This window comes from Castor canadensis, chromosome 7 (genome assembly GCF_047511655.1).
Source record: "Castor canadensis chromosome 7, mCasCan1.hap1v2, whole genome shotgun sequence".
In the NCBI taxonomy this organism is placed as follows: domain Eukaryota; kingdom Metazoa; phylum Chordata; class Mammalia; order Rodentia; family Castoridae; genus Castor; species Castor canadensis.
Genome location: NC_133392.1, coordinates 121,742,399 through 121,764,822, shown reverse-complemented (window position 1 = coordinate 121,764,822; position 22,424 = coordinate 121,742,399). Strand labels below are relative to the sequence as shown.

At 36.8% G+C, this 22,424-nt stretch overlaps 1 protein-coding gene across 5 annotated transcripts in view; it reads left to right on the top strand.

Annotated features, from left to right (window-relative positions):
- Zfyve9 (zinc finger FYVE-type containing 9) overlaps positions 1–22,424 on the top strand; it is a 218,125-nt gene that overhangs the window by 169,486 nt on the left and 26,215 nt on the right. For all 5 annotated transcript variants that reach the window (XM_074080130.1, XM_074080128.1, XM_074080127.1 and 2 more), the window contains 2 exons: positions 19,221–19,371; positions 21,778–21,858. In XM_074080130.1, the coding sequence (XP_073936231.1) occupies positions 19,221–19,371; positions 21,778–21,858 (232 nt within the window). The remainder of the gene's footprint in view (positions 1–19,220; positions 19,372–21,777; positions 21,859–22,424) is intronic.

The window sequence follows — 22,424 nt, the reverse complement described above, 5'->3', positions numbered from 1 at the left end:
TATGATGTAAGAATTGATATAACTACAAGGATAAATGACAAATCCACAGTTATGTTTGGAGACTTTAATAAACCTGTCTTAATAATTGATAGAAAATCAGCAAACATATAGAAAACTTGAACAACATAGTCTACCAATTTGAATTAATTAACCTTTATAGGATACTCCACCCAGTAGCATCATAATGTTCATTTTTTCCAGTACACATGAAAAATGTACAAAAGAGACCAGTATTCTGTGTTCTGTATTCTGTAAAAAAAAATTACAATAAATTTTAAATAATCCAAATCATACAAAGTATGGTCTATGGCATAAAATTAGAACTCAATACCAGAATGATCTCTAGAAAATTCTCAAATATTTAGAAACCAAATGCATATTTCTTAGTAATCCATGGATCAAAGAGAAAGACAAAAGGAAAATTAGTAGTAGTAGTAGTAGTAGTAATATTTTGCTCTGTGGCTATAGGACCCTAAATTCAGTTACTCACACATGGTAGGCAAGCACTCAACAACTAGAGTCCAAAATATATCCGGACCCCCCCCAAATATTTTGAACTAAAGAAAATGAAAAAAAAATACAAAATTGGGGATACAGCTAAAGCAATGGTTAGAAACAAATTTATAGCATTAAGCCTTCATATTAGGGAAAAAAAATATATTTTAAATCAATGGGCTGCCCTTTACCTTTAGGAATTAGAAAAAGAAGAGCAAATGAAACACAAAGTTAAAAAGAAGAAAGGAAATAGAAAATAAAGAACAGCAATCCATAAAATAGAAAAGAGAAAGAAAGTAAATGAAACTAAAAGCTATTATTTTTGGCAATACTAGGGTTTGAACTCAGGGCCTATACTCCAAGCTATTTTGTAGGCAGAGATAAGGGAGTATTATGGTTCAGGGCAACCAAGAATAAAAAATTAGACCCCCCCCATCTCAACAAACAAGTAGGGCATGGTGATGCTTGGGAGGGATAGGTAAGAGAGGTTAGGTCTCTGGCTGGCCCCCAGGCAAAAACCCAAGACATTACCTGAAAAATAATTAAAGTAAAAAGGATTAGAAGCCTGGCTCAAGGGGTAGGTACTTATTGCCTCACAAGTGCAAGGTTCTGAGTTCAACCCACAGTACTGTCAAAAAACCAAAATACAAGTCTTAGAGATAGAAAAAGAATAATAGAAATAAATTATACTACATTTATACCAATATGTCCCAACTTTAACAAAATGGAGACATTTTTTGAACATTAAACTTTCATAGCTCACTCAAGAAGAAATAGATAACTCAAATAACCATATAATACTGAAATAATTGAGTTGATTTTTTAAAACCTCCCCACAAAGAAAAGTCCAGGTTTAGATAGTTTCAATGGTGAGTTTTACTAAAGAACAAAGGAAAGAATAACACCATTTCCATAAAACTATGTCCAGAATTTAGAAGAGGAAGATACCTCACTCTTTGGAAGTCAGCCTTATATTAATAAATATTTACTAAATAAATACTTAACAAATTTTCAGTAAACCCATTCCAATGATACAGAAAATGATAATGTACATCATGACTGGGTGAGGTTTATTTTAGGAATGATAGGTTGCATCAGCCAGGTGGGATGCTATCCTTCAGTCCAGGCTCCCCTCCACATGATTGGCTATAGAAGGAGGGCAGGCCTAGGGCAGGAGGCTTATGCTTTCTCTAGGCTTGGAGAAGCTGGCAGGGAGGACATAGCTGTTCACAGACAGCAAACAAAGAACACATCTGACCTGACCTAAGCCCTGACAACTTCAGTACCAACCCCTTTGCTGATGCAAGTAAAGGTGATGTCTTGCTTCCTGCTGATACTGAGGATTATAGCCCATTTAATAGTTCAACAGAAAAACAGCAAAAAGGCCTTTACTACTGTCCAAGGGATCACTGATTATTTTGATTTAAAAAAACAAAAACAGTGAGGGGGTCTGGGGAGGTGTTGGGGACAATCTAACCAATGTACAATGTAAGGCTATCGTGAATTGGCACAATGAATCCCCCCTGTACAACAAATATATTATAATAAAATAAACTCAGAGTCATAGAAAGCAGAAAAGATTACGGTGGTACTGTAATCAGCATCCAGAAATTCAGCTACAGAGGGACCAGCACAAGAACTGTTGGCAGTTCCTGGTAGAGGTTGGACTGACTAAGGATGATCAGCTGAAGGTTTTAAGTGCTTGTGGATCTCTGAAACTTACATGAGGGTTTACTTGCAATGAGTAAGATTTCCCTTCTGTCCCTTGTCACAAGTTTAAAACCCTCACAACTTGCATAATGTAACCATTTGGGTTCTGTTTTTTAACTCAGACTAATGTAACTCATCAATAAACTAAAAAGAGTCCAAACATTCAAAAATCAGTCTGTATTCAGGATACAGGATCTTTTAGCAGGATAAAAAGGACAAGCACATGAGGCAAAAAAAGCATTTGACAAAGATCCTCCCTCCATTTAAGGGATGTGTGTATATGAATGAGAGAAAGGTACTATGAGTATTTGTGTATGTATGTGTCTTGGTAATCTAAGAATAGAAGATAACTTCTACACTTTAATAAAAAAACATTTACCAAAAAAACACATACAATTGACATATCTAATGGTGAAACACCATCTGTATTGGAAACAAGAAGAGAATATTCACTCTGATTTCTATTCAGCATTGTAATGGAGTATTCAGCCAATGTAATAAGACAATAAAAACAAAATAGAGGTATACAGATTAAGAAAAAGATAAAGGGAGTATAGTTCAGTGGTAGAGCACTTGACTAGCATGTATGTGGCCCTGGATTTGATCCCAAGCACGCCCCACACCACCAAAAAACAGAAGTAAGGTTATCTATATTCATGGATAACCTGGTTGTCTATGTAGAGAATTCAGGGAATCTGTAAAATGACTATTATCTCTAGTAAGTTCATAGTGTAAAAATCACTTGTATTTCTCTATACTAGCAATGAGTATTCAGAAATGGGAAAATTTTAACATACAATAGCATCAAAAAGTATGCATACTTTGGAATAAAGTTGGTAAATAATTGTAGTACTTACACTGAAAACCCAAAAGACTGCTAAAAGAAATTAAAGACTCAAATTAATGACTCTAATAAATGACAAGATATACTGTGTTTCTGGATCAGAAAACTCAATATTGGTAATATGTCAACCCTCCTCAGATCTATTGCTTCAATACAGTCCCAATCAAAATACTAGCAGATTTTTGTTTGTACTTTTTTTAGAAATTGAGATGCTGATTTAAAATTTTTATGTGGACACAAAGAACCTTGAATAGCCAAGATAATTTTGAGAAGGAATGTAATTCAAGAATTTTGTTGTACCTGCTGCTAAGACTTCTTTTAAAAGTAGAATGTTCAAGATAGCATTGTTTCAGTGCAGATATTTGCAAAGAGTTCATTGGAACAAAATACAGAGTCAAAAAATAAGCCCACACATATGGTCAATTAATTTTCCATAGAGGTGCCAAGATAATTATTAGGAAAAAGGTAGTTATAATTATATAGCCATTTGTTTAAAGAATAATCCTTTATCTTATAACATGTATAAAAATTAACTTTAGATGGTTCATAGACTTAAATGAGTTAAAACTCAAACTTAAGAAAGCATAAGATAAAAATCTTTGTGACCTTGGGTTTGGGGAAGGAGTATGAGCAAACAGTAGGTTACAAAGAGGCTCAAGGAAACTTGTAGAGGAGATTGTAAGTACTGTTTTGATATGTGTGTATGCATGTCAAAATTCATCACATTGTACACTTAAAATGTGTGCATTTTGTTAATTTTCAACAGGCTTACAAAAAAACACTCCATATTTTCTAGGAATGTAGTTGATATTCACATTTTTATCATGTCACTGCAGAAATACAATAAAAGTGTTAACCTGTTAAAATCTCTTACAAAAAGGAGCAGTTTTATTAACCCATTGTTCAAAAACAGAAAAGAAACAAATTTATGTTGGTTGTGATATAATGCAAAAGTCTGTACAGTCAGATATCTATAAAGTCCTCCATTTTCTATAATTTAGGCTGAAAGTTAGGCTGAATGACCCCCCTGAGATTCTTTCCCACTCTGATTCTAAAATAGGAGTTTTGCTTTATTTTAATTCAAAACTACACATATTCAGAGAATAGTGAAATTACAAAAGCATAATTTCAAAGGCTCATAGTATCACTAGTGAAAACAGATGGTTCTGAAATCTGAGAAATGTAGGGTTTTCTGGCCTTCAAGGAATTTTTTTTTTGTTTTTTGCAGTACTGGGGGCTGAAATTAGGGCCTCACACTTGCTAGGTAGGGCGCTGTACTTCTTGAGGCACTCCACTAGCCCTTTTTTGCATTGGTTTTTTTTTTTTACTATTATTATTGTTTTATTATTCATATATGCATACAAGGCTTAGGTCATTTCTCCCCCATGCCCCCACCCCTTCCCTTACCAACCACTCCGCCCCCTCCCTCTCCCCGCCACCCCCTCAATACCCAGCAGAAACTATTTTGCCCTTATCTCTAATTTTGTTGAAGAGAGAGTGTAAGCAATAATAGAAAGGAACAAGTCTTTTTGCTGGTTGAGATAAGGATAGCTATACAGGGAGTTGACTCACATTAATTTCCTGTGTGTGTGTGTTGCCTTCTAGGTTAATTCTTTTTGATCTAACCTTTTCTCTAGTTCCTGGTCCCCTTTTCCTATTGGCCTCAGTTGCTTTTAAGGTATCTGCTTTAGTTTCTCTGCGTTAAGGACAACAAACGCTATCTAGAATTTTAGGTGTCTTACCTATCCTCACCCCTCCCTTGTGTACTCTCGCTTTTATCATGTGCTCAAAGTCCAATCCCCTTGTTATGTTTGCCCTTGATCTAATGTCCACATATGAGGGAGAACATATGATTTTTGGTCTTTTAGGCCAGGCTAACCTCACTCAGAATGATGTTCTCCAATTCCATCCATTTACCAGCGAATGATAACATTTCGTTCTTCTTCATGGCTGCATAAAATTCCATTGTGTATAGATACCACACTTTCTTAATCCATTCGTCAGTAGTGGGGCATCTTGGCTGTTTCCATAACTTGGCTATTGTGAATAGTGCCGCAATAAACATGGGTGTACAGGTGCCTCTGGAGTAACCTGTGTCACAGACTTTTGGGTATATCCCCAAGAGTGGTATTGCTGGATCAAGTGGTAGATCAATGTCTAGCTTTTTAAGTAGCCTCCAAATTTTTTTCCAGAGTGGTTGTACTAGTTTACATTCCCACCAACAGTGTAAGAGGGTTCCTTTTTCCCCGCATCCTCGCCAACACCTGTTGTTGATGGTGTTGCTAATGATGGCTATTCTAACAGGGGTGAGGTGGAATCTTAATGTGGTTTTAACTTGCTTTTCCTTTATTGCTAGAGATGGTGAGCGTTTTGTCATGTGTTTTCTGGCCATTTGAATTTCTTCTTTTGAGAAAGTTCTGTTTAGTTCACGTGCCCATTTCTTTATTGGTTTATTAGTTTTGGGAAAATTTAGTTTTTTAAGTTCCCTATATATTCTGGTTATCAGTCCTTTGTCTGATGTATAGTTGGCAAATATTTTCTCCCACTCTGTGGGTGTTCTCTTCAGTTTAGAGACCATTTCTTTTGATGAACAGAAGCTTTTTAGTTTTATGAGATCCCATTTATCTATGCTATCTCTTAGTTGCTGTGCTGCTGGGGTTTCGTTGAGAAAGTTCTTACCTATACCTACTAACTCCAGAGTATTTCCTACTCTTTCCTGTATCAACTTTAGAGTTTGGGGTCTGATATTAAGATCCTTGATCCATTTTGAGTTAATCCTGGTATAGGGTGATATAATGGATCTAGTTTCAGTTTTTTGCAGACGGCTAACCAGTTTTCCCAGCAGTTTTTGTTGAAGAGGCTGCTATTTTTCCAACGTATATCTTTAGCTCCTTTGTCAAAGACAAGTTGGTTATACTTGTGTGGCTTCCTATCTGGGTCCTCTATTCTGTTCCACTGGTCTTCATGTCTGTTTTTGTGCCAGTACCATGCTGTTTTTATTGTTATTGCTTTGTAATATAGTTTGAAGTCAGGTATCGTGATACCTCCAGCATTGTTCTTTTGACTGAGTATTGCCTTGGCTATTCGTGGCCTCTTGTGTTTCCATATAAATTTCACAGTAGATTTTTCAATCTCTTTAATGAATGTCATTGGAATTTTGATGGGAATTGCATTGAACATGTAGATTACTTTTGGGAGTATCGACATTTTTACTATGTTGATTCTACCAATCCATGAGCATGGGAGATCTTCCTCAATCTCTTTCTTCAGAAGTGTATAGTTTTCCTTGTAGAGGTCATTCACATCTTTTGTTAGGTTTACACCTAGGTATTTGATTTTTTTTTGGAGGCTATTGTAAATGGAATTGTTTTCATACATTCTTTTTCCGTTTGCTCATTGTTAGTGTATAGAAATGCTAATGATTTTTCTATATTGATTTTATATCCTGCTACCTTGCTGTAGGTATTGATGATGTCTAGAAGCTTCTGAGTGGAGTTTTTTGGGTCTTTAAGGTATAGGATCATGTTGTCTGCAAATAGGGATATTTTGACGGTTTCTTTGCCTATTTGTATTCCTTTTATTCCTTCTTCTTGCCTAATTGCTCTGGCTAGGAATTCCAGTACTATGTTGAATAGGAGTGGAGATAGTGGGCATCCTTGTCTGGTTCCTGATTTTAGAGGGAATGGTTTCAGTTTTTCTCCGTTAAGTATAATGCTGGCTGTAGGTTTGTCATATATAGCTTTTATAATGTTGAGGTACTTTCCTTCTATTCCTAGTTTTCTTAGAGCTTTTATCATGAAATGATGTTGGATCTTATCAAAGGCTTTTTCTGCATCTATTGAGACGATCAAGTGGTTTTTGTCTTTGCTTCTGTTAATGTGGTTTATTATGTTTATTGATTTTCATATGTTGAACCACCCCTACATCCCTGGGATGAAGCCTTCTTGGTCGTGGTGAATGATCTTTTAGATTTGTTGTTGAATTCAGTTTGCCATTATTTCATTGAGGATTTTTGCATCAATGTTCATTAAGGAGATTGGCCGATAGTTCTCCTTTCTGGAGGTGTCTGCCTGGTTTTGGGATAAGTGTAATACTGGCTTCATAAAATATGTTTGGCAGTTTTCCTTCCCTTTCTATTTTGTGGAACAGTTTAAGGAGGGTTGGTATCAGTTCTTCTTTAAAGGTCTGATAGAATTCAGGAGATAATCCATCAGGTCCTGGACTCTTCTTTTTGGGGAGACTCTTGATTGCTGCTTCAATTTCATTTGTGTTACAGATCTATTCAGGTGATTAATTTCCTCTTGGTTCAGTTTTGCATGATCAAATGTATCTAGAAATCTGTCCATTTCTTTAAGATTTTCAAATTTATTTGAATATAGGTTCTTGAAGTAGTCTCTGAGGATTTCCTGGACTTCCATGGTATTTGATGTTATCTCCCCTTTTGCATTCCTCATTCTACTAATTTGGGTTTTTTCTCTGCTCATTTTAGTCAGGTTTGCTAGGGGTCTATCAATCTTGTTTATTTTTTCAAAGAACCAACTTTTTGTTTCATTAATTCTTTGTATGGTTTTTTTGGTTTCTATTTTGTTGATTTCAGCTCTTATAATTATTTCTCTCCTTCTATTTGTTTTGGGATTTGCTTGTTCTTGTTTTTCTAGGAGTTTGAGATGTATCATTAGGTCATTGATTTGGGATCTTTCAATCTTTTTAATATATGCACTCATGGCTATAAACTTTCCTCTCAGGACTGCCTTTGCTGTGTCCCATAGGTTCCGGTAGGTTGTGTTTTCATTTTCATTGACTTCCAGGAACTTTTTAATTTCTTCTTTTATTTCATCGATGATCCATTGTTCATTAAGTAATGAGTTCTTTGGTTTCTAGCTGTTTGCATGTTTTTTGTCTTTACTTTTGTTGTTGAGTTCTAGTTTTACTGCATTGTGATCAGATAGTATGCACAGTATAATTTCTATTTTCTTATATTTGCCGAGGCTAGCTTTGTGTCCTAGGATATGATCTATTTTGGAGAAGGTTCTATCGGCTGCTGAGAAGAATGTATATTGTGTAGAACTTGGATAAAATGTTCTGTAGACATCAAGTAGGTCCATTTGATCTATTGTATATTTTAGATCTTGGATTTTTTTTTTGTTTTTTTGTTTGAATGACCTTTCTATTGATGATAATGGGGTGTTAAAGTCTCCCACAACCACTCTGTTGGCGTTAATATATGCTTTTAGGTCTTTCAGGGTATGTTTGATGAAATTGGGTGCATTGACATTGGGTATATACAGGCTGATGATTATTATTTCCTTTTGGTCTATTTCCCCTTTTATTAGTATGGAATGTCTTTCTTTATCTCATTTGATCAATGTAGGTTTGAAGTCTACTTTGTCAGAGATAAGTATTGCTACTCCTGCCTGTTTTCGGGGGCCATTGGCTTGGTAAATCTTCCAGCCTTTCATCCTAAGCCTATGCTTATTTCTGTCGGTGAGATGGGTCTCCTGTAAGCAACAAATTGTTAGATCTTCCTTTTTAATCCATTTCATCAAGTGGTGCCTTTTGATGGGTGAATTAAGTCCGTTAACATTAAGTGTTAGTACTGATAGGTATGTGGTGATTCCTGTCATTTAGTTATCTTAGTTGTTTGAAGGTTTGATTGTGTGTACCTAAGTTGAGGTTACTCTCTTTCTTGCTTTTTGTTTTCCTGTGGTTTGGTGCTGTCTGTCTTTCAAAGTTAAGTTGAGTTTCACTTTCTGTGTGCAGAATCCCTTGCAGAATCTTTTGTAGTGGTGGCTTTGTGGTCACATATTGTTTTAGTTTCTGCTTATCATGGAAGACTTTTATTGCTCCATCTATTTTGAATGATAGTTTTGCTGGGTAGACTATCCTGGGGTTGAAGTTATTTTCATTCAGTGCCCGGAAGATCTCACCCCATTCTCTTCTTGCTTTTAATGTTTCTGTTGAGAAGTCTGCTGTGATTTTGATGGGTTTACCTTTGTATGTTATTTGTTTTTTCCCTCTTACAGCCTTCAATATTCTTTCCCTAGTTTCTGAACTTGTTTTAATGATGATATGTTGTGGGGTAGTTCTATTTTGATCTGGTCTGTTTGGTGTCCTGGAGGCCTCTTGCATCTGTATGGGAATATCTTTCTCTAGATTTGGGAAATTTTCTGTTATTATTTTGTTGAATAGATTACGCATTCCCTTCACTTGCACGTCTTCTCCTTGTTCAATGCCCATGATTCTCAAGTTTGGTCTTTTGATGGAGTCGGTGAGTTCTTGCATTTTCTTTTCACAGGTCTTGAATTGTTTAATTAATAACTCTTTGGTTTTTCCTTTAATTACCATTTCATCTTCAAGTTCTGAGATTCTGTCTTCTGTTTGTTCTATTCTGCTGGATTGGCCTTCCATTTTGTTTTGCAGTTTTATTTCATTCTTTTTTCTGAGGTTTTCCATATCCTGAGTCATTTCCTCTTTAATGTTGTCTATTTTTGTCCTGAGTTAATTTATCTGTTTATTAATCGTGTTCTCTCTTTCACTTTGGTGTTTATACAGTGCTTCTATGGTTTCCTTTATTTCTTCTTTTGCTTCTTCAAATTCTCTATTTTTGTTGTCTTGGAATTTCTTGAGTGTCTCCTGTACATTTTGGTTGACCCTATCCAGTATCATCTCTATAAAATTCTCCTTGAGTACCTGTATTATGTCTTCTTTTAAATTATTCTTGTGTTCTTCATTGGGTACTTTGGCATAGTTTATCTTCATTTTGTTAGAGTCTGGATCTGAGTATCTGTTTTCTTCATTCCCCTCTGGTTCCTGTACTCATTTTTTGCTGTGGGGAAGCTGGTTTCCCTGTTTTTTCTGTTTTCCCGTCATTGTCCTTGGTGTTGTTACTGTCCCTGTACTGTGTGCAATTAAGTATTTTCTAGCTTGTAATAATAACAATGGTAATATTTAGAATGGAAGGGTGAGAGGAGATGGAAAGCAAGAAGTTAAAGAAAAGGGAAAAATAAATAAACTGACAAGTAGGAGAAAATAAAGCAAGGAACCAAATAAGAAAGTTTCAAAGGTATAAACAGAGAGTGTTAGTGTACTAATTGACAGTAAGCTGAACAGGCATTAGAGAGACAGGGAGGATTGAAAATAAAAAAATAAAAAGAATAGAGATAAGAATAAAATAAAAAATAAGTAAATGAAAGAAAAAAATATATATATATATAAAATAAAACAAAATGAAAAATAGAAAAAAAAAAACCTCCAAGTTCAAATGCAATGAAGTTTCAGTCTTAATAATTTTGGCGTCTGTCTCAGTCTCCAATCCTGGAGATGGTGCCTCAGATGTTGTTCTGTAGTTGTCTCATCAAAGGGGACGCATAAAGTAGAACAAAACTGCACACACACAAAAAAAAACCTACAAAGTGTCCCAAGTTCAAATGCAATACGGTTTCGGTAAGTTTTTCAGCATCCAGGTATAGTTCGGTTGTTTTCTCATCAAAGGTAGGGAGAGAGAAAAAAAAGAGTCTGGAGACAGTTCTGTGAATGGTATCTGTGGCTGTGGCTTGCCTGCCCGCTGCTGTTAGCCTGCTGTTGCTGGAGGTGTTAATTATGTAGATCTCAGGAGTGATCTTAAGCCCTGCAGGCTTTGATTACTCAGAGTTCTCATGTGCTGGAGCCTCTGCTATAAGCTTTCCCCTTTCCAAGCACACTGCAGGAGGTGACACTGCACCCGCTTTCTCAGGCCTGTGTGTTTGTTTACAGCTCACGTGGGAAGTGAGTCTTACCCCCTCTCCTGTGGAGTTTTCCTCCCACTGCCACTTTTACAAGATTTCCCGCTCCTGCTTTCCCACTCCTGATTACTGGGTGGTGCTGCTGCTGCTCCTGCCAGCCTCCGTGCTTGTTTACAGCTCACATGGGAGGTGGGTCTTCCCCCCGTCCTGTGGAGTTTTCCTCCCTCCGCCACTCTCACAAGCTTTCCCGCTCATGGTTGCTGGGCTCCCGCAGGAGCCTCTCTGGCCTGCCCAGCTTGTTTATTTACAGTTCCAGGAAGGATTCCCTTCCCCCAATCTTCGGCGCTCAGTGCGCCCCACCCTCTTTCCTGCATGTCTTTATTGTTCTTATTGGTTATTACTCAGTTTCTCTGGCCTGGGGGGGGGCCCTCCTGGTTTCTCTGTTTAATGTGAAGTGGAGATGTTCTGCACTGGCTGGAGGTGTGGAGGGGTCAAAGTTTTGCCTCTTCTCAGTGGTTTTGCCTGCAAGGTGTGTCTCCAGCGTCTCTCCAAGATTTCACTATAGGAGGCACGCTTTCTGCTTCCTCCCTCTAGCCGCCATCTTGGAATCTCCGCTGCATTGGTTATTTTTGAGATAGGATCTCACTTTATGCCTGGGCCAGCCTCGACCACAATCTGCTTCCCCAAGTAACTGGAATGATAGGCACATACCACCACGCACAGCTGTTGGTTGAGATGGGGGTCTCATGTATTCCCCAACCCCACCCCAGGCTGGGCTAGACCAGTGATACTCCCAATCTCTACCTCCCAAGTAACTAGAATTATAGGCTTGAGCCATGTGCCTGGCAGGAATACATTTCTTTTAAGGAAGGAGAAGCTCAGAGTTCTCTTACCAAGGAATGAAAGGAGTCAGTCCAAGTCCTACAGAGAATAGTATGTGGGAGACAGGTAATAGTTCATTGATTATTGATATAGCTATTCCTAATTTCTATTTGAAAGACAGTATTTAACCATAGGTATAAATTCAAATAATAGGATCCCCAAGAAGGGGACTATGTTACTTTACCTCTATTGTCTGCAACAGGAGGCCACTGCTGAAGTCTGCATGCCATAAGTCTGTATTGCCCCCTTGTATGCAGCCCATTGATAGGGAAGAACAGTGGCTCTAGGACACTGGGCTTCTAGCCAAACTCCCGGGTTTCCCTGTCAATCAGAATTTACAATCTTAACTGGGCGCCAATGGATTACACCTGTAATCCAAGCTGCTTGGGATACAGAGATCAGTAGGATCATGGTTCAAGGCCAACCCAGGGAACTAGTTCTCAAGATCCCATCTCCAAAATAACTGGACCAAAATGGACTGGAGGTGTGGTTCAAGTGATAGAGCTCCTGTTTTGTAAGCTTGAATCCCTGAGTTCAAATCCCAGTCTCAACCAAAAAAAGCACAATTTTTCTGCCAGGTTAGCCTTGAGACCCTCAGCTCTAATCTTACTATTTTTATGTTAAACACCACAAGAAATCCTGGATTCCAAGGACATCCCTCATCTCTCTTAAGTTAATTTCTATCTCTGTATATACCCTTTTCTGACTCGGTTTCTTACCATTTTTGGAGAAACCAAGGACCCAGCCCCAAAACTTAATTTATCTCTATCAGTTTCCTAGATCTAGTCTTGTGGGTTTAAGTTCAGTCTCTTTTTTGTCTTCCAAATGTTTACTTTGAGCCTGAATCCCTCCACTGTTTTGTAGACTTGACTGCCTTACTGCCCAGGTGACATCTCTGCTAGCATAAATATCTTAGGCTTAGCAAGTTCACCCTGACCTCTTGAACTTCCCTCAGAATATGTTCCTCTTGCATCCCTTTTCCTTATCTAAACTATTGGCTTCCAGTTATTCAGCGCAAACACTTTGGAGTCACCTATTTTTCTTTTTTGTAGTGCTGAGGATCAAACCCAGGGCCTTGTGCCCACTAGGCAAGCACTCTTCCACTGAGCTACATCTCCAGCACTTGGAGTCATTTTTGAACCTTCTTTCTTTTATTCCCTGATAGGTATTCCAGCCTATTGGGAAATTCTGATAGCCCTGCCTCATTGTAAAATATCTAAAATCCAACTGCCTCTTAGTCCCATACCATTTTGGTTTCGGACCTGAGTTTGTATAATGGTATCCTATCAGATCTTCCTTTTGGCACCCTTGCCTCTGTTCTCAGCATAGCAACTCAAGTGATCCTGTTAAAACTAAATCATAGGCTGAAAGTGTGGCTCAAGTGGTAAAACACCTACCTAGTAAGCTGGAGGGGCTGACTCAAACCCCAGTGCCACCAAAAAGCAAGCAAAAAACATAGTATGCTACTTCTCTGCTCAAAACCCTCCAAAGACTTTATCCAATTAGAATAAAAACTGAAGTCCTTTACCAGGGGCTTGAACCTGTTAAGCAAGCACTCCTCCACTGAGTCACTCCCCTAGCTCCCATTTGTTTTTCTTAACCAATACCTCTCTGGCCTGATTTCTTATACCTCTTTCTTTCCAGTCAATCAGCTCCAGACACACTGTCCTTAATGTGCCTTGAAAATGCCATGCGTGGTGCTGTATTGCCACTCTAGGGCATTGCACCAGATGTTCTGAATGCCTGAGAGGGCTCTGCATAGAAAACCCTATCACTTTTCTATGACTATCCTATTTAAAATGCATCCACCAGTACTACTCCTCCACCTTCCATGCTTTGTTTTTCTCTATAGCATTTATCATTGTAGAATAATTTTATGTATTTCACTTATTTTGTTTATTGGTTTTGTCTCCTCCCCCTACACAGACTAGCATATAAGCTTTAATTAGGCAAAGAATTTGTTCACTATTGAATAAACCAAACACTAAAATAGTGCCTGGTATATACCTTATAAGCATTTTCTGAATGCATGAATATTAATAAGCATCCTATAAATGAATGAATGAAGGCTCATAGTTGGCAGTATGTAGCCTCATGGGACTGGAAACTGGAAGGTGGAATGTAGCTTCTGTATACATGTGAATTCCAGCTAACTGGAAGGGTTATTTTCTAAATAACGACAAGAAAGGATATCCTTCCACCTGTTCCATCATTGTACAGCTCAGTGTTTTTTTTCTCAGTTCTACTTTTATTTCTTTATTCATGCTTTTATTTCTACCCAGAATGTTCTTTATACCTGATTTCAAAACTAATTCAAATGGTATAATCTTTAGGAAGCTTCCCTAGAATTCTTTATCACCTAGCTGGTATCAATGTTTCTTTCTTCTGTTTACCCAGCTGTTCTTTATTCATGTAGTATTTATAGCTGTTGGATATGAATCCCATCCTTCCCTAAAATGTGAATCTCTTGAGGACAGAGAGTATGTCTCATTTTTTCTTGAATTTCTGGTGCTATTGTTCACTTCCGTAGATTTTCCACACTCTGCTTTGGGTCTTCCTACCTAAGGTTCTTGTTAATTGTTTGATTAACGTTTATAGTTTTGAATCATTGCAACTTATTTTATTAGATATTTAATCTATGTGACACTCCAATTATAGGTGAAGCAAGAATTTTTCTAAAAAGTCTTGTTAACAACATTTGCTCTTAGTATTAATACCACAAATAAGAAATACCTCCAAATCGATCCTAACTTATATGGTTACCAATTAATATATCGAGCAAGTATTTATTGAGTATCTGCCACAAGTTAGGTCCCATGCTAATCCTAACACACAATTCAAATTGTAGATGTTCTTCAAAGCCTTGCTTAAACTTCTCTGTAGCTCCTTTGCAGCCCAAATCAAAAGCCCAAATCAACTTCTAGTTTCTTTCTAAGAGCTCATGGAGGAAACTGAGGTACACAGTGTGTCCATTCCAAGATGGATTACATGTTGTCTCCTTTTCTCTAGCACACTCATTTGTGAAACTATATTCTCTCTCTCTCCTTTGGTGATAGTTGGGCTTGAACTTAGGGCTTCATGCTTGCTAGGTAGGCACTCTACCACTGGAGCCACACCTCCAGCCTTTCTTCTCCAGGCCAACCTGGACAGCAACCCACACCCAGCTTTTTTCCATTCAGATGGGGTCTTGCAAACTTTTTTGCCATAGGCTGACCTGGAACTGTGATCCTCCCGATTTCAGCCTCCCATGTAGCTTGGGATGACAGGTGCATGCTACCATACCCAGGCATTGCTTGTGATGGGGTATCACAAATTTTTTCACCCAGGCTGCCTCTAATTGCTGTCCTCCTGATCTCAACCTCCCTTATAGCTGGAGTTATAGGAGTGAGCCACTGGCACCTGGCTAGAAGTATATTCTTTTAACTGGCTCTTGTGATTTTCTTGGACTCCAGAGGTGGACAATAAAGGAAGATAAAGCTTATCTGCTTCTTCTCTCCATGTGCTAAAATAGTTCTTTTGAGATAATACTACCCATGTATCGTTTAGATCAGCTAGCTCCTGAATGCTTGGCCCATGGTTGGTGCTCTGTAAATGGTAGCAACTCTACACATATTGTTGTTTCTCTGTCTTTTATCAATATTTCATTTTCATTAATTTGTGAGCTCTTGGGAAAAGTCCTTATTTCATTGTCTCATAAGGAATACTGAATTGGTTGAGTTATTTGCTTCTGGTTTTAAGATTGTTTTGAGGTTGCTGTCCTAAAGCATTTTATAAATATGTAACTTCATAACTATGTGGTACTTTTTTTGGGTGGTTCAGAGGTTTGAACTCAGGACTTCACTTGAGCCATGCCTCCAGTCCTTTTTTGCTTTAGTTATTTTTCAGGTAGTGTCTCAAGTATTTTCCTCCAGCTAGCCTCAGACCTTGATCCTCCTACCTACAGCCTCCCATGTAGTTTGGATCAGAAGCATGCATCACCACACCCAGTTTATTGATTGAGATGGGGTCTCACTAACTTTTTGCCCAGACTGACTTTAAACTGTGATCCTTCTGATCTCCACCTTCTGAGTAGCTGGTTTTATAGGTGTAGGCCACCAAGCCTGGCCTGAAATAATTTTTTTTTAAATCCACTTACAGAGGAGGAAACTGGAACACACAGAGGTCAAGTAAGTTGCTCAAGGGCATACAGAGTTGTTTACTGTAAAACCACTATTCAAATTCTGGTAGTAAGACTGGATTCTTGCTATTAATCATTATCCAGGGCTGAATGTAATGGCATATAAATATAGAGAATATGCTATTGCATTTCAAAGAAGGGAATGATCATGTTAGTGTCTGATTAGGGGTCCCAATGAAGGCTTCATGCAGGAGTTGGGGACTGCCAGTTTTTCAGGTGCTTGGATTTTGGAGAAGAAAAGTGATGCTAAATAATAACAAGGGCTCAGATATAAGAAATGACATGGCGTCAAGAAGTATAGAGCTACAGTTAGGAAGGGAAGCAAGACACCAAAGCTGATTTGGGTTTAGAGTGTAGGAAGCTTGTGATTATGAATGGTGGACCAAGTGGAGAAAATGTGACATACCAGAGCTGTGCTTGGATGAGTGTGGAAACATTCTGTGGAATGAATCAGAACTGATCAAGACCATAAGACTAAGATATTAAGGTTGTCTCTAGAAAAGAAGTAATTAGATCTAGAACTATGATGAAGATGTGGATAAATATAAGAGATACTATAGAATTTGAATTGATAGGGTGAAGAAATAGCACAGTTAAAATGGATAGTCAAGTATTTATATCATCATGTGACTAGCATCAGTTTATTTTATGGTCTGTAAGGTCCTTGAGTATCTGAGAAAGTCTTCTTATAAATGATCATTATTTTAAAGAGAAAAAAAAATAATGTTTATTCATCTCTAAAGGAATATAAAGTATGTTTACCTCATTGGACTTGAAGTTGACATCCAGGAAGTGATTTCCTTTAGGGCCACCTAATTTATTCAAAATTTCTTAATTGAAAATGTTAGTCTGCTCTGTAGACAAAATTAGAAACCACTTTTGCTTAGTGATTTGGAAGAAGTGGATATAATATTTCTTTACAATTCTTATATGTCATCATCTCTGTTTCTTTAATATGATACAAATGTAAATTGTAAATTAGTCTTTCAGTTGACTTTGCTAAGCAGAAATCTTCTAGCTGACTCAAACTGTTTGCAGCAGTATTTGAAAGTAGCCTTTGGGACTGGAGGCATGGTTCAAGGAGCATCTGCCTAACAAGCCTGAAGTGCTGAGTTGAAACTCCAGAAATGTCAAAAAAAAAAAAAAGAGTAACCTTTCAAAAACCTTGATATAAGCAGTTTGGATTAGTGGGGTTGATAAAAGTCAGTTTGTGAGTTGTATTTAATTATTGTTTGAATGTCTCTAGTGATAAAATAATACTAAAATATTAACTTTCCAAAAGTTATCATTAGTGTATAATAGAGAAGCCAGGAGATGATGATGACTTAGAGTTGTATTGATACAATACCTAGCAATAAATTTAGCCAAGGTGGTAAAAGACTTATATTCTGAGCACTATAAAACATTGCTGAAAGAAATTAAAAACTACCTATATAAATGGAAATTCTGTGTTCATAGATTAGAAGAGTTAATACTGATAAGATTAAGTGATCTACAGCTTCAATTTAATGTCAATAACCCTTTTTTGAAGAAATGGAAAAGCCAATACTCAAGGAATTATAAGGGGCCCTAAATAACCTTTCAGGAATATTCTTGTAAAAGAAGAAGAAAATTGGAGGATTAACACTTCCCAGTTTTAAAACTTACCACAAGGCTACAGCAATCAAAACCATGGTATGGAATAAAATTTAGAATTCAGAAATAAACCCATACATTATAGCCAATTGATTTCAGCAACCTTACTGTGACCATTTAATTGCAAAAGAATAGTCTCTTCAACTAGCAATTCTAGAACAACTGGATTTCCATGTGTAAAAGAATGAAGTTGTACCTCTTACCTCACACTATATGTAAAAATTAACTCAAAATGCATCAGCAAGTTAAATATAAGAGCTAGATCCATAAAGCTGTGAGAAAAAACATAGTGATAATTCATGACCTTGGATTTAGCATTGGATTCTTAGATGCACCACCAAAAGCATTAGCAATAATGAAAAAAATAGATAAATGTAAAATATTTCAGCTACTATGAAAAAATTTGACAACTTCTCAGAAAGTTAAACAGAATTACTATATGACCCTGTAGTCTACTCTCAATGTATATACCTAAACAAATTAAAAATAAAGAGCTGGGGTGTGTGGCTCAGTGGTACAGTGTCTGCCTAGCATACATGAGGGCCTGAGTCTGATCCCAGGCACTGTAAATAAATAAATATATAAATAAATAGAAAAGGAACAGGTACTCAAACAAATACTCATACACATATATTCACAGCATCACTATTAACCATAGTCAAAAGAAACTAGGTCTCAAAAGTCATCAGTGAACAAATGGATACATTTTGGTATATAAAATATAATGGAATATTTTTCAATCATAAAAACTAATGAGTTACTGACACATGCTATTATATGTATGAGTCTTCAAAACTTTATGTTAAGTGAATGTAGCCAGACACACTGATCACATATAGTATAGTTCCAGTTATAGGAAATACTCAGAATAGATAAATGCATTGAAACAATGCAGATTGGTGATAAGAAGAAGGAACTGGCACTTTGGTACTGCTGTTTATTTTATAGGAGGAAAAGGGGAGTAAAACAGAGTAAGTTTCAGATTAGCTATTCAAAGAATTTGAAACCATTTTATAAAATTAGATCAGTAAGTTAGATGGAATGATATAAAGGAAAATGGAAAATAAAAATGAACAAATATCTTTAACTTATTTAAGCCACAGATTATAGTCTAACGTAAAGACAGTTCAGATTTATTTACCAGGCATACAAGTGTCCATGAGCCTTTTTGAGTTATATTCAGAAATACTATCTTAAATCTTCTATAAGAACAGAACAGAATATTAGTAACTGATTTCATTAAAGATCTCAAACATAAGCTGGTAAAATTAAGAAAATGCATTTCATAGATTTGTAAAGGAACTTTTGATGTTGGAAAAAAAGCAGATGCTCTCAAACATGGAAAATTCTTTTGTAGTTAGAATTGAAGGTACTACAATTTAGGTAGCCTAATTTTTGTTACTTGAGATAATGTAAGAATAAGAAGACAAAAAATGATGCAGAATATATGCATGGGTTATATTACAAATCACATAAACTTTGGAGCAAAATTTTGTATGTGCCAATTTTCTTTTTTCTAATGGTGACTGTAATTTTTCAATATTCTATTGATTTTGTCCTTGAAAAAATGGAGTTGTACCATATCAGAAAAAAAAATGCTCATTCTTGTTTGTTTGTTTGTTTGTTTTGAATGATACTGGGGTTTGAACTCAGGGCCTTGTGCTTGCCAAGCAGCCACTTTCCCTCTTGAGCAATACCCCCAGTCTAAAATGCCCACTCTTGGCAGAATATGGTTAACCTTCCTCTTTAATTGCAGATGATGAAAGCCATGAACAAGTCCAATGAGCATGTCCTAGCAGGTGGTGCCTGCTTCAATGAAAAGGCAGACTCTCACCTTGTATGTGTACAGAATGATGATGGAAACTATCAGACCCAGGCAATCAGTATTCACAATCAGCCCAGGAGAGGTAAGCATTTGAGCTGGTTGAGATTTTTGTTAACATTGGATATCTCAGCCCCATAACACTTTCTAGTTAGGTGACCACAAATTAAACTTTCCAAACATATTCTTTGGGATTATGTTGACTTCCCAACTAGCTATCTAATTATTTTGAGCCTTCACAGTTACAAAAGGGATCTTCATGATTGAGGAAAACATTTAAAAAGGACTGTCTCAGGATATTGATAGAGCCAGCATTGATATTTGAAGGTGAGACTAGACTTTTAGTGAGAATATGCTAAGTTAGATTCGGAGCTTGTTGGATGACCATACCCAAAGAATGTGAAGAGGTTGACCTATCTGATTCTGAAGGAAGACATCTAGGTTCTGTGCTATTCCACATGTATAGTCTAATCACTCAGGAGATTGTTAGAAATGAAAAATCTAATCAGAAAAATATGCTAACCAGAATTTTTTAAAAGATCTCTGAGTGATTCAAATGCACATTAGAATTTGAGAAGCCTTGCTCAGGTGGCATTACCCAAAATGTTTTTCTCAGCTACTGTGGTTTGAAAAAAAAAAGTTCACATAAACAATTTAAAGTTTTGCTTAAAAAACTTAATCTGAGAAACCATGTATTCACCAAGTTTAAACAGTTGTTTGCCACAGGGCTTTTCAGACCTTTTGAGAAGTTGATGAGTGTTCTGATTTTTCAAGAGGAAAATAGTGTCTGGCTCTTCCCAAATTTATTTGACCATAAATCTTTTTTTTCTTCAGAGTATCTCCTAAAACTGTTTCTTTAGTATGTTTTGTGAAACACTTCTCTAGTAGGCATACCATAGGCCACTGTCTTCAATATATTTTTAAATGAATTGTTCAGTAAAGGCATAAAATGTATCTAGTACATGTATATTCAAATACAGTATCCAAAATAAAGTAGGTGATAAGTTCACAATGCTCTATATTGGTCAAATCATAACTAGAATATTTATATAAGTTCTGGATATCATTAATGTTAAGTATATTGCTAAAACTATATGGCATCCAGAGAATGATTGAAGACCTTTGAGAAATCGAAACCTAAGTCAAAGAAAGATTTCTTAAATGAGGTATACATGTTTAACCTGGAAATGAATACATTGGAAGATGATGGAGAATAACAACATCTATTTTCAGAATATGGAAATAAGATTCTCTAATAGTTACAGAAGACTAGACTCGAGATGGTAGAGCATTTGCCTAGCATGTATATGGGCCTGGGTTCAGTACCTAGCACTGGGGTGGAAAAGGGGGAACCAGACCAGAACCAATGGATGAAAGTTATGGGGAGCCAGATTTGGGCTTGATTTAAGAGTATATTATGTAACCTTAAAAGTTGTCCAGAAGTAGGATGGGGTGCTTTGTGCTGTTGTGGGCCCTTTGTCATTGGGAGTGTTCAAAAAATTCTGGATAACCAATTAGAGATCTTGTAGGGCTAGTTGATAGGAAATTGGATTAGTTCAGTCTAGTTTAAGGAGTGGCAAAATAAGTGATGTTTTCATAAAGCTAAATATAATTACATATAATACCTTTTATAAAGAAATAGTGGAGCTAGGCGCCAGTGGCTCACACCTGTAATCCTAGCTAGTCAGGAGGCAGAGATCAGGAGGATTGCAGTTCAAAACCAGCCTGGGCAAATAGTTCAGGAGACCCTACCTTGGAAAAAAAAAAATCACAAAAAAGGGCTAGTGGAGTGGCTCAAGGTATAGCCCTGAGTTCAAGCCCTAGTACCACAAAAAAAAAAAAAAAAAAAAAGAAAGAAAGAAAGAAAAAGAAATAGTGGTATTAGAAATTTGTCTTTTAAATAGATTTTTTAAAAAATAATAATACTTGGCAGAAAAAAAAGTTGGTTATTATATCTCCATCTTCAATATGTATTTGTTCTTAAAAGAACTGGAAATCAGAGGATTAGACAGGGGCCACAAGTTTTTCTGTGAAGGGCCAAATGATAAATATTTTAGGCGTTATAGCCTGCAGTCTTTGTCATAAGCTACTCAAGTCTAGTGTTGTAGTGCAGTAACTGTCTTAGATAATATGTGATGAATGAGTATGGCTGTGTTCAAATGAAATTTATTTATAAAAAATAGGCTACAAGCCAAGCAGGGTAGAGTTTGATGGCCCCAGGACTAGACCATCAAGATTTTTTTGCTTCTAAGATTCTTTGATTTTTAATTACAGGAAGAACAAAACAGAATGGAGAAGTATATCTTAAAGCTTCTTTCCCAAATATCATAAGTATCAGAATTATTGGTTAATTGTATATTGTAATTGTATGGATTCCGTGTTTTTTATTTTCTATATGTTTGTAATACCCATTTACCAAATTTCATTATTGTTCCCAATTCCTCCATTCTCAGGTTCTGTCATCACTAAACTATTTCTACTGCTCTTTTAGTGACTGGTGCCAGTTTCTTTGTGTTCAGTGGTGCTCTGAAATCATCTTCAGGATACCTTGCCAAGTCCAGTATTGTGGAAGGTAAAGGATGAATTGTTTACTCTATGTGTGTTAGTTCTGTCCTAGTTATACAACTAAAAAGCATGGGACATTAAGAGAAGCCTTCATACTTTAGCAGTAGATGTCTGACCCCTGTTATTTATTCAGTGACATGTTACTCTTCAGCATATTAAAACTGTCATGGGAGCCAGCCTTGGTGGTTCTGATCTCTAATCCAGGCTATTTGGGAGGCTGAGGCAGGAGAATCACATTAACCCAAGAGTTCAAGACCACCTTGAGCAACATTGCTCAAGAGCCCATCTCAAAAACAAACAAAAGCCAGGCACCAGTGGCTCATTCCTATAATCCTACTTGGGAGTCTGAGATTGGGAAGATCGTGGTTCAAGGCCAGTCCAGGCAAATAGTTCATGAGACCGCATCTCCAAAATAACCAGGATAAAGTGAACTGGCAGTGTGGCTCAAATGGTATAGTACCTGCTTTGCAAGTGTGAATCCCTGAGTTGGAACCCCAGTACCATCAGAAAAAAAAAAAAAAAGCCCAAACAAAAAACAAAGAAATAGACATAGAGTGCTAAATTCTCCAAAGA